Source organism: Phacochoerus africanus, chromosome 15 (genome assembly GCF_016906955.1).
Source record: "Phacochoerus africanus isolate WHEZ1 chromosome 15, ROS_Pafr_v1, whole genome shotgun sequence".
Taxonomy (NCBI): domain Eukaryota; kingdom Metazoa; phylum Chordata; class Mammalia; order Artiodactyla; family Suidae; genus Phacochoerus; species Phacochoerus africanus.
This window is the reverse complement of record NC_062558.1, coordinates 38,951,143-38,962,753: the sequence shown is the minus strand read 5'-3', so window position 1 is coordinate 38,962,753 and position 11,611 is coordinate 38,951,143. Positions and strand designations below refer to the sequence as shown.

Genomic DNA, 11,611 nt, shown 5'->3' with positions numbered 1-11,611 from the left:
CCGTCATGGTTCAGTGGTTAACGAATCCGACCAGGAACCACGAGGTAGCGGGTTCGATCCCTGGCCTTGCTCAGTGGGTTAAGGATCCGGCGTTGCCGTGAGCTGTGATGTGGGTCGCAGAAACGCGGCTCGGATCCCACGTTGCTGTGGCTGTGGTGTAGGCTGGCGGCTACAGCTCCGATTCGACCCCTAGCCTTGGAACCTCCATATGCCGTGGGAGCAGCCCAAGAAATGGCAAAAAGACAATAAATAAATAAATAAATAAATAAATAAATAAATAAATAAATAAACAAAGTCTATTAAATGAAAAGTAAAAAGTACAGGGTCATGCATTTAAAACCAAAAAGAGGAGTTTCCATTGTGGCACAGAGGGTTAAGAACCTGACAGAATGTCCATTAGGATGCGGGTTCCATCCCTGGCCTCCCTCAGTGAGTTAAAGATCCCGTGTTACCGCAAGCTACTGCATAGGTTGCGGATGAGGCTCTGATCTGCAGTTGCTGGGGATGTGCCTTAGGCCTGCAGAGGTAGCTCCCATTTCACCCCTGGCCTGGGACCTTCCATATGCAGCAGGTGCAACCGTTTAAAAAAACAAAAAGAAAAGGGAGTATAAGTGTTTGTGTGTACGTGTGGATATTCTAGAAAAATGTCTGCAAAGCTCTACACCAAAGTACTTGCAGCTGTAGTCTTTGAGGTTGAGGACCAGAGGTGGTCTTTATGCTTCCTGATCGCTCTGACTTTGTTTCTGTTTGCAATATAAATGCACTGCTGCAAAGACTATAGATTATAAAATAGTTTCATCAGCAACAAAGAAAGAGGATGAGGAAACAAAAAACCTGTTTTTACTCCAGATTACTCTTGGGGGAAGTACTGATGGATGTTAACAGAGGACCTTTTCAGAGTACAGTCTGAATGAAGACCAGAGGTTCTGGGCTGCCTGTTGAAGGCAGAGAGTACTCGTCGGGGAGAGTGGAGGAAAGAGGTGGGAGCTAGGACAGAATTCGGGATCAAAGGAGTGTTCGATTTGCAGAGACCCAGAGACTCAGGGCAGAGTTCCTTCCTTCCAAGGAAATGAAACCTCACAGCGGCCCAGACTCAGAGCAGAGCTCCTCCCTCCCAAGGAAATAAAACTTACAACAGCCCAGACTCAGGGAAGAGCTCCGCCCTTCCAAGGAAATGAAACTTATCCCAGGCCAAACTCAGAGCAGGGATCCTCCCTTCCAAGGAAGTGAAATCTACAGCAGCCCAAACTCAGGCAGAAGAAGACAGACAGGCCAACAGGTTCAGACAGCCAGCTCGCCGCTCCATTCCCCCAACCGCTCTCCTGCCCCAGCGCCGAGATGGATACCCCTCCTAGGGACCTAGACAAGTTCATCAAAGACCACCTCCTGCCAAACACGCTTTTCCGAACGCAGGTCAAGGAAGCCATCGACATCATCTGCAGTTTCCTGAAGGAGAGGTGCTTCCAGGGGACCGCCCACCCTGTTCGCGTCTCCAAAGTTGTGAAGGTGAGCCTGGGACTGCCTGGCCGGGAGAAGGTGGCGAAATGAATGTCTCTCTGGCCACAGACACAGACAGACAGACAGCAAGACCTTGAGGTGCCTGGGGCTCGTGGCTTCTGCCTGCTCCACGACAAATACAAATATGTAAGCACAGCTTGGAGGAGGAAGCAGCTTCTGGGGTGAGGGCCTCCATCTGGGAGTGTCTACCACATGCCCGGGTGCACTTTGTGACCCGTCTCTGTCACGCCCACTTCAGAGACAGGACTAGGGCAGCCAGCTCTTGCCTCGGTCTGCTCACCAGTGACCGGGCTGGGAATCACCATTTCTGCACAGCCCTGAGCTGGTGAGGAGCGTAAGCTGGGAAGGCAGACAGCCCCTACCGGCTGTGAAATCTTGGCAACTCACTTACTTACCCTCTCTGTGTCCCAGTTTCCTCACCCATAAGTCCCAGTACCTTCTAGGGCTCGCAGATCAAGTGAAATAAGGCGTGTCACCCACCCTGCATGGGCCAGTCAGTGTGCATACCCACTCGTGATATGGGATCAAAAAAGACAGGGAGGACAGAACACAGGCCCTGGGAAAAGGCAACCAGGTTGCCTGTGAACCGCATCTCTGCCCCCTACTAGCTGTGTGAGGGGGCTGACACATCCTCTCTCTCAGCGTCTGTTTCCTTCTCTGGATATGGGAGCAGCTATTGGGAGCAGCGGCGTCCCAGGGTCCTTGTGCACATTCGAGGAGTTGAGACTGGGAAGGCCTTCAGGACAGGGGCAAGCACTCTTAGCGACTGTGCTCAGCATTTTGCTCAGGGAGGCTCTGCTCAACAATCAACGTCTGTTCTCTTTCTCATCACCTGCCTTAGGGTGGCTCCTCGGGCAAAGGCACGACCCTCAGGGGCCGATCAGATGCTGACCTCGTCGTCTTCCTCACCAAGCTCACAAGTTTTGAGGATCAGCTTCGGCGCCGAGGAGAATTCATCCAGGAAATTCGGAGACAGCTGGAAGCCTGTCAAAGAGAACAAAAGTTTAAAGTGACGTTTGAGGTCCAGAGTCCACGATGGGAGAACCCCCGTGCCCTCAGCTTCGTGCTCAGCTCCCCCCAGCTCCAGGAGGAGGTGGAGTTTGATGTCCTGCCCGCCTTTGATGCCCTGGGTGAGTGCTCCCAGCCGCAAGGCGTCTCAGCCTTTGTCCTATGTCAGGGCCTCTTCCTCTCCCTCTGTCTCTCTTCGTGTTTCTGAGCAGAAATCTCTCATACTGAGAGTCCTATTAAGACAGGGTGTCTTGGAGTTCTCTGTAGCACCCAGGGTTAAGGTCTGGCATTGTCACTGAAGCAGCTCGGGTCACTGCTGTGGCAGGGGTTGGATCCAAGGGAGGTGACATTGAACCTGAGGCCCGAGGGAGGAGAAGCAACCAAGCCAGAAAGATCTGGGGGTTCCAGGAAGAGGCAACGGCAAAAGGCCAAAGGCCCTAGGACAAGCATGAGGTTGGCTTGTGTGTGTGTGTGTGTGTCGTTTTTGGTCTTTTTAGGGCCACACCTGCAGCATGTGGAGGTTCCCAGGCTAGGGGTCGAACGGCAGCTACAGCTGCTGGCCTACACCACAGCCACAGCAACGCTGGATCCTTAACCCACTGAGCGAGGCCAGGGATCGACCCTGCAACCGCATGGCTCCTAGTCGGATTCGTTTCCACGCACCATGATGGGAACTCCGAGGTTGGCATATCTGAGGAAGAGACACAACCAGGGGAGTGAGCGGCAAAGGGATCAAGGCAGGGAGGTGAGGTGGGAGGGGCGGCGGGAGACAGGTCACACCAAAGCTCCTGGGCCACTGTGAGGACTTAGGGTCTGATCCAGATGGGAGGCAAGAGTGGAATGATTAGGTTTTAAAGGCCCCTGGGGGCCCTGGGTGGAGAGTGGGCTGTGAAGGACCCAGCGAGGAGGCTGCTGCCAGGTCTGCTGTGTCCAGGAGAGAGGTGATGATGGCTTGGGTGGGGTGACAGCAGGGGCGATGGGAGAGGGGACACTAGGGATGGACTTCAGGCCTCCTGGCTCGGGGCTTGCTGGCCTTTCCACTGCACCCTGGGGCCAGGGAGCTTGTCTCCCCCCACCCACCCCACCCCACCCCCAGGGTGACTGAAGGAACCTCAGAGAAAAGCCGGCCTCTGCACATTATGGCTTCATTCCCAACAGGTCAGTGGACCCCGGGCTACAAACCCAACCCGGAAATCTACGTCCAGCTTATCCAAGAGTGCAAGTCCCTAGGGAAAGAGGGCGAGTTTTCCACCTGCTTCACGGAGCTGCAGCGAGACTTCCTGAGGGACCGTCCAACCAAGCTGAAGAGCCTCATCCGCCTTGTCAAGCACTGGTACCGAAAGGTATGGTGGGTCCCTTCTAGACAGAGAGCCGAGGAGGAGGAGGGGGAGGAGGAGGGAGAGAAGGAAGAGAGTGAGGACCCAGGGTGGGGGCAAGGAGGAGGGAGGGATGTGGGGAGAAAGCAAGGATGAGACAGTGGGAAGCGGGAGAAAGAAGGAGGTGACGGGAGGAGAGAGGTGTCGGGAGGAGAGGAAGGAGAAGAGGGACCAGGAAGGATGTGGGAGGTAGGAGGAAGTGAACAGAGAAATGGAGAGGAGGGAAGGAGCATGACGGAGGGGAGAGGGCAGGGAGCAAGGAAGGAGAGGATGAGGGGAAGAAGATGGAGGAGCAGAGGTTGTGGAGGTGGGGGCGGGGGGGGGTGGGGGGGAGAGGGGAGAAGGGTAGGGCCCAGGACAGGTGCCAGTGAACCCAGGTCCCTCATTCCTCCTGATCTTCCCACATTGGGAAATGACAGAGAACCCCATCCTTTCAGTTACTCCCGACTAAACCATCATTCGTTCTTCTCTCTTCCACACACACACACAAACACACCCATCCAACCAGTCTGCAAACGACTTGGTCTTTATCTAAACTATATCCTTCATTGTCATCAACTGTCACCCGCTCTGTCACTCACTTCCTGATCCAAGTCTTCTCAGGAGGCTCACAGGATCTGCCCTTAACCTCTCTGAACGCCTGTCCCTGCTCCCCACCACTCCCCAAGGCCATGCTCTCCTCCTCATTAATCTTCCAAAAAGGAAATTCTGCTCCAGCCTCAGGGCCTTTACATGTGCTTATTTATTAGTTTATTGTCTGACTCCCCACTGAAATGTACACGTGAAAAGAGATTTGTGTATTTTATTCACTGCTGTATCCCCAGACATGAGAGCAGTGCCTAGCACATAACAGATACTCCGTAAAGAACTGTTGATTGCATAAGTGCTATGACCACAAACACACACACATGCACACCTTTATGTCCACTTCCAAGCTGTCTGAATTTGGGCAAGTGACTTAATCTCTTATGCTTCCTGTTTTCTCACTTGCAAAGAGGAAGATGGCACAGCAATGGTACATCACATACTGTGGTCCCGCACATGCAGATTGCTTGGGTAGTATGCACACTGAGCAATATTAATTCCTCAAATCCATGAGCATGGTGTATCTCTCCATTTATTATTGTCATCTTAAATTTCTTTCATCAAAGTATCATACGCTTCGGGGTACAGGTCTTTTACCTCTGCAGCTAAACTTACTCCTAGTTTTTTATTCTTTTTTGATGTACTTGTAAATGGGACTAATTTTAAAATTTCTCTTTCTGATAGCTTGCTTTTCACACAGAGAAATGCAACCAACTTCCTTGTATTTTGTTTGTATCCTATAATATTCCTGTAATTAGTTCTAGAAGTTTTTTGGTGGAGTTTCAAGGGATTTCAATATATATTATTATGACATCTGCAGATAGTGACAGTTTAACTTCTTCCTTGTTTAATTTGGATTCATTTTGTTTCTTTTTCATGTCAAGGAACAAGACTTCCAATACTATGTTTACTAAACATGGGGAGAGTGGGCATGTTTGTCCTGTTCCTGACCTTAAAAGACAAGCTTTCAGCCTTTCGCCATTGAGTAGGATATTATCTGTGGGTGGATCATATATGGCCAATACTGTGTTACCTTCCCTCCAAACCCACTTTGTTGAGAATTTGTATAATTAATGGATGTTGGGTTTTCTCAAGTATTTTTTCCACATCTGTGGAGATGATCACATGCTTTTTATCCAATTGCTTGATTTGTGGCTATTGAGCCATCCTTGCATCCCTGGCATGTAACCAGCTCTTCACAGTGGATGACCTTTTAAGACATTGCTGAATTCGCTTTGCTAATATTTTGCGGAGGATTTTTGCCTCTATGATCATCAGGCCTATAATTTTCTTTTTTTGTCGTATCTCTGTCTGGTTTTAGTATCAGGGTACTGTTTTCATAGAATGAGTTTGAAATCGTCTCTTCCAATTTTTTGGAACAGTTTGAGAAGAATAGGCATTAACTCTTCTTCACACAAAAGCTGAACAAACCCATTTTTCTAATTTTGTTTCCCTTTCTCAGTGTAAGGAGACTCATGGAAATAAACTGCCCCCACAGTATGCCCTGGAGCTCCTGACAGTCTATGCATGGGAGCAAGGAAGCAGGAAAACAGATTTTAGCACAGCTCAGGGATTTCAGACTGTTTTGGAATTAGTCCTAAAGCATCAGAAGCTTTGCATCTTCTGGGAAGTATATTATGACTTTACAGACCCTGTCATTGGACAATATCTGCTCCAGCAACTCAAGAAACCCAGGTACTCTATCCCCGCATGGCTCGGCTCCCCCCATAATGAACCTCTGATTACAGCTGTGGCAGCTTGGAAAGGGAGCAGGTGGGACGGTTCCACATTTATTGATCATGGCCTTCCAGTCCCTGTTCTGGGCTCTTTACTCCTACCATCTGGTTTAAATAATAATAACCTCCAAGCCTGTGAGGCAAGCACTATGCTACCCACTCTACAAGATGACTGACGTTTGGAGAAATAAGCGCTTGCCCAAGCCTCAACAATAAAATGGGTGGAAGAGCTGAAATGTGACTGAAAGAACAATAGCCACAGCAATGATAATAATTGTTCCCAGGAACTAAGAGCTTGCTGTAAGACTAACACACTCTAATAGGAGTGTAAAATGTTGCTTTTCAAAACTGACATGTGGAGGTCCCGTGGGCGCTCAGCGCTTAACGAGTCTGACTAGCATCCATGAGGACGCAGGTTGGATCCCTGGCCATGCTCAGTGGGTTAAGGATCTGGAATTGTTGTGAGCCATGGTGTAGGTCGCAGACGTGGCTCGGATCTGGCATTGCCGTGGCTGTGGCATAGGCCAGCAGCTACAGCTCTGATTCGACCCCTAGCCTGGGAACCTCCATATGCCTCAGGTGCAGCCCTGGGGAAAAAAACAAAAGAAAACAAACAAACAAAAAAAAACCACTGACATGTATTGACGCCTTATTATGTTCCAGTTACTGTGCTGAGCATTCCACTTGCTTGTCTAGCTCCTCATACAACGTCCTTTGAGGGAAGTATGTGCAAACCTCCTCATTTCACAGGTGAGGATACTGAGGATTCGAGATTCAGGGTGAATCTCACTGTAAGTCTCACCAATCAGGGTGAGAAATGAAATTCAAAGCCAGGTCTATCAAGGCCCAAATGCAAGGCTCTTCCTTCTGCTCACTGCCCTTTCACAGGGCAGGGCACCAGGACACAATACCAAGGAGCGGTGCCCTGCTGGGCCCCTCCTGCTGCCCTGAGTCCCAGTCTGCCCAAGGTTGGGATTTTGCTCTGCCAGGAGCCCTAGACGCCCAGACACAGCCCAAGTACTCATCTCTCTCTATCTAACTGTTGCTCTTCAGGCCTGTGATTCTGGACCCGGCTGACCCTACAGGCAACGTTGGTGGTGGAGACACACACAGCTGGCAGCGGCTGGCACAAAAGGCAAGAATCTGGCTGGATTATCCGTGCTTTTTGAAATGGAACAGGTCACCGGTGGAATCCTGGAATGTGTCGGTGAGACCTTCTGCTTTTTCTCCATTGTTCCTCCCCCACCCCCACACAGCACGGGGTGCGTAGATGGAGACCATTCTCTCCAAAGAAATTGCCTCTTGCTAGAGGTCCCTCATATTCATAGAGTTTCAGGCTGTGCTCTCTCTTTTACAGCCATTTTGGCCCCATTCAGAGGGTTCCTGGATTTCTCACATCCCTTATCCAGAATTCGTTCTTTAAGGAATGCCTCCTTGGCCAGAACTAACATTTTTAATAGCTCCAGTTGGCTCATTCCACTGAGAAGAAAAACAAACAATAACAACCACCACTTAATGAATACCTGCTTTGGACTCAAGTTCTGTTCTAAGCCTCTTAAAATGCATTGTTTCATGAAACCCTCAGCACACCCTATGAGATGTGTCCTCTGCTCCCATCTAACAGATGAGAAAAGGAGGCTCAGAGAGGTGAAGTCAGGAGTTCCCGTCATGGTGCAGTGGTTAACAAATCCGACTAGGAACCATGAGGTTGCAGGTTTGATCCCTGGCCTTGCTTAGCGGGTTAAGGATTCGGCATTGCCGTGAGCTGTGGTGTAGGTTGCAGACGCAGCTCAGATCCCGCGTTGCTGTGGCTCTGGCGTGGGCCGGTGGCTACAGCTCCGATTCGACCCCTAGCCTGGGAACCTCCATATGCTGTGGGAGCAGCCCTAGAAAAGGCAAAAAGACCAAAAAATAAAAATAAAAGAGAGAGAGAGAGAGGTGAAGTCACCTGCTCAAGGCCACTCAGCTGGAGTGGGTGATCTAGGATTCCAACTTGATGGACTCCAAGCCAGTGCTTATTCCACTGAGCTAACCAGCCTGCTTGGCATCCTCCTCCCCCAAAATCATGTGACAAACAAGGGACTCGGTGCAGCTGAGGTCCTGGGCATGTCACACAGCTACCTAGGGGCAGAGGGCTCCCTCTTTCCACCCCAGGAATAGGGTGTCTTGCGCATGCCGGGGTCAGAAGTATTGATGATGTCATAGGAGGGTTTCCTAGGAAACAGAGTCTGGGGTGAAGCTCAGTGTTCAGGATGTCTTGGGGGCAGAGCAGTGGAACTGACCCCTGTGTAAAGGAGGGTTGCAAGGGGAGAGGCACAGCTGGGATGAAGCCCCCGCCGAGCTCAGCCCACCCCACTGGGGAGCCCTGGAGCTCCAACAGCCTTCAGAGTTGTCCTGAAGGATCCGACTTCCTTGTCCTGAGTGGCCAGGTCTTCATCGCCCCACATGGATTAGCCACTGAATGTGGACAACTCAGGAGAGGGTGTGGCCTTCCTCGTGGGGGGCCCAGGTGGCATGTCACAGTGTCCACCATAAATGTTCACTGGGACCAAAGCCACGGTGGGAGGGCTGGCTCATCAATGTGATCATGTGCTTTCCCTTTCAGCCCGAGGCCAAGGCCCCTCCACAGGAGGAAGATATCTGGACGCGCACCCGAGCATCTTAAGAGTGAGGTCCCTGGAGCCGCCTGGACCAGCCCCCTCATCCCTAGGGTCGGGGCCCGGAGCCTTCATCCCTAGAGGGCCATGAGTTGGTGTCAGACCTGGCACCAGAATCCAGGTCTTTGACCCCCTTGCTTCTATTCCATGCTCTGTCTCCTTTCACAGAGAGCATTTCCCCATAGGCCTCTCCCCACCAGAGAGGAGAGTTCTCTAAGCCACAACAGGAAAGACTTAGACAAGAGTGGAACCCCAGCCTGGACTTTCTTCTGTGTACCTGGTGGAGAGTTATGGTCCAAAGTATCGTCATTACAATAAAAATAGGAGTTCCTCTTGTGGTTCGGTGGTAATGAATCTGACTAGTATCCATGAGGACCAGGGTTCACTCCCTGGCCTCACTCAGTGGGTTAAGGATCAGCGTTGCCATGAGCTGTGGTGTAGGTTGCAGACACGGCTAGGATCTGGCATGGCTGTGGCTGTGGCTGTGGCTGTGGTGTAGGCCGGCAGCTGCAGTTCCAATTTGACCTCTAGCCTGGGAACTTACATATGCCACATGTGGGGCCCTAAAAAGACAAAAATAAAATAAAATAAAATATAACATAATACAATATAATATAATATAATAAAAATAGTATCAAATACCATTTGTTGGGTGTTAATTAACCACAAGGCACAGGGCCAAGAAGTATCTCTGCATAGTGTGTGCATATGTGTGTGTGTGTGTGTGTGTGTGTGTGTGTGTGTGTGTGTGTGTGTGTATCCAGTGATTCAGCTACAAATATTGAGCACCTGCTATGTGCCAAACATTGTTCTGAGCACTGGAACATAGCGATGAGCAAAGCAGACACAAATCCCTGCCTCATGGAGCTGTCATTTTGTGGAATATTTACTACTGGATAGACTAAGATCCTTCCAGTTTTCAATTATGAATAATTCTTGAGACAAACATCTTTGGTTCATCCTTTGTCCACATCTCTGATTATTTATCCAGGGAATATTTTAGAACTGCCCTGTTTAATACAGTAGTCACTAGTCATACATGTTGATTGAAATGTAGCTCGACCCAATCAAGATGGGCTCAACTTGGAGTTCCTGTCATGGCGCAGCAGAAATGAATCCAACTAGGATCCATGAGGTTGTGGGTTCAATCCCTAGCCTCGTTCAGTGGGTTCAGGATCTGGGGTTGCCGTGAGCGGTGATGTAGGTCGCAGATGTGGCTCAAATCTGGTGTGGCTGTGGTGTAGGCCAGCAGCTACAGCTCTGATTCAACCCCTAGCCTGGGAACCTCCGTATGCCACAGGTGTGGCCTTAAAAATTGAAAAAATAGATAAAAGATGTGCTCAAATTTGTTTCTGAATTTTCTGATCTCATTTTTTTTTTTTGCTGTAAATTTGTACTGCTTGTACAACCCCAAGAAACAATAAAGCAGTTTTTCTTGCACAAGAGTTTTTAATAAGTATATCTCTCAGCTGAGCTCTGATAGTCTGTGCAAAGCCGGCCAGCCTGGGTTATAGACAGCTCTAGGGTGCTGGTATTGGGAGCTCTTGGTTCAAGTCCAGATTCGTGAGATTTGGGAACAGAGGAGCAAGCTCTGTGGGCTGGCAGAAATGCTGATATGAAAACAGAAGCACCTGAGGCAGAAATTTCTGATTCCCCTGAGAGAAAGCCCTATCAGGAGCAACGTCCTGCTGGGAAAACGAAACTGGGCAGAGCTCCTGTTTAGCCAAAGGAGATAAGGGTGGAGTCCTTCCCTGCTCCCCACCCCACCCCCCTTGAGGAAGCTCCTTGCTGTATCCTATAGCAGCTGTACCGTTTACAGCCCCTTCAGCAATAAATGGGGTTTTAGTTTCTCCACATCTTTGCTAAGATGTTTTGTTTGTCATTTGGATTATAGTCATCCTAGCTGGTGTAAAAGTTATAGACTCAAAATAATCAGGTCTGCTACACAAGGTCAGGACCCTACTTGGGAAAGAACGGGATCCTGACACATAGACTAGGGGAGTAAGGGTCAGAGTCCCTGAAAATCTTGAATCTCTAGATTCCTCTGAACCTGGGGCTCATAATAATCCCAACCACCCCTCTTGTTAAAAGTTGACAGACAGGAGTTCCCTTAGTGGCTCATGGTTAACGAACTCGACTAGGATCCATGAGGATGCGGGTTCGATCCCTGGCCTCACTCAGTGGGGTTAAGGATCTGGTGTTGCCGTGAGCTGTGGTGTAGGCCGGCACCTACAGGTCCAATTCGCGGGTGCAGAGCTAAAATGCAGGAAAAAAGAAGTTGACATATGAAATTCATCATCACAGCAGAGAAAGGGTCTGTGTGTGCTTTCTGGGAGCTGCCTGGGAGGTTCATTTTCATGGGTCTGGACACAAGAGTTGCATGTCTGTCTCCCCTCTAGCCTGTGCACTCCTGGGCTTGTTTTTCATCCATGCTGGGTGGGGTAAGTGCCCAGGGAAATCCAATAGGTATCCATGTGTGTGCTGAGGAACGAGGCACACAGAAGCAGACCTTTTGAGACCTGTGTTTGCTCAGCGGCAGAACTGAAACCTGAGTGGCTGAAGCTTTGCCTTGCTGTGTGTCCCTGAACAACAGACCCGCTTCAGGGTCTCTTTTGTCTCGCTGTGCTCATTGATTCTGAGTTCCAAGGCCACTGGGAATGGGGAGAAGGGGAAAGAGCCTCAAAAGATGACCTCTGGGAAAATAATCTTTTTAAAATTATAAATAGAGATA

General features: G+C 49.9%; 1 protein-coding gene across 1 annotated transcript; it reads left to right on the top strand.

The window, feature by feature from the left end:
- Positions 1 to 1,159: 1,159 nt before the first annotated feature.
- Positions 1,160 to 9,218, top strand: LOC125115503 (2'-5'-oligoadenylate synthase 1-like). Its single transcript, XM_047759543.1, has 6 exons — positions 1,160 to 1,506; positions 2,360 to 2,648; positions 3,685 to 3,869; positions 5,950 to 6,182; positions 7,277 to 7,430; positions 8,829 to 9,218. The coding sequence occupies exons 1-6, from the start codon at positions 1,339 to 1,341 to the stop codon at positions 8,886 to 8,888; spliced, it is 1,089 nt and encodes a 362-aa protein (XP_047615499.1). The 5' UTR covers positions 1,160 to 1,338; the 3' UTR covers positions 8,889 to 9,218.
- Positions 9,219 to 11,611: the final 2,393 nt, after the last annotated feature.

Excerpts from the sequence above, each read along its gene's own strand:
- LOC125115503 (XM_047759543.1), top strand. The coding sequence starts at position 1,339 with ATGGATACCCCTCCTAGGGACCTAGACAAGTTCATCAAAGACCACCTC. Across the intron at positions 1,507-2,359 it reads GCGTCTCCAAAGTTGTGAAG|GGTGGCTCCTCGGGCAAAGG; the intron begins GTGAGCCTGGGA and ends CACCTGCCTTAG. Across the intron at positions 3,870-5,949 it reads TCAAGCACTGGTACCGAAAG|TGTAAGGAGACTCATGGAAA; the intron begins GTATGGTGGGTC and ends TCCCTTTCTCAG.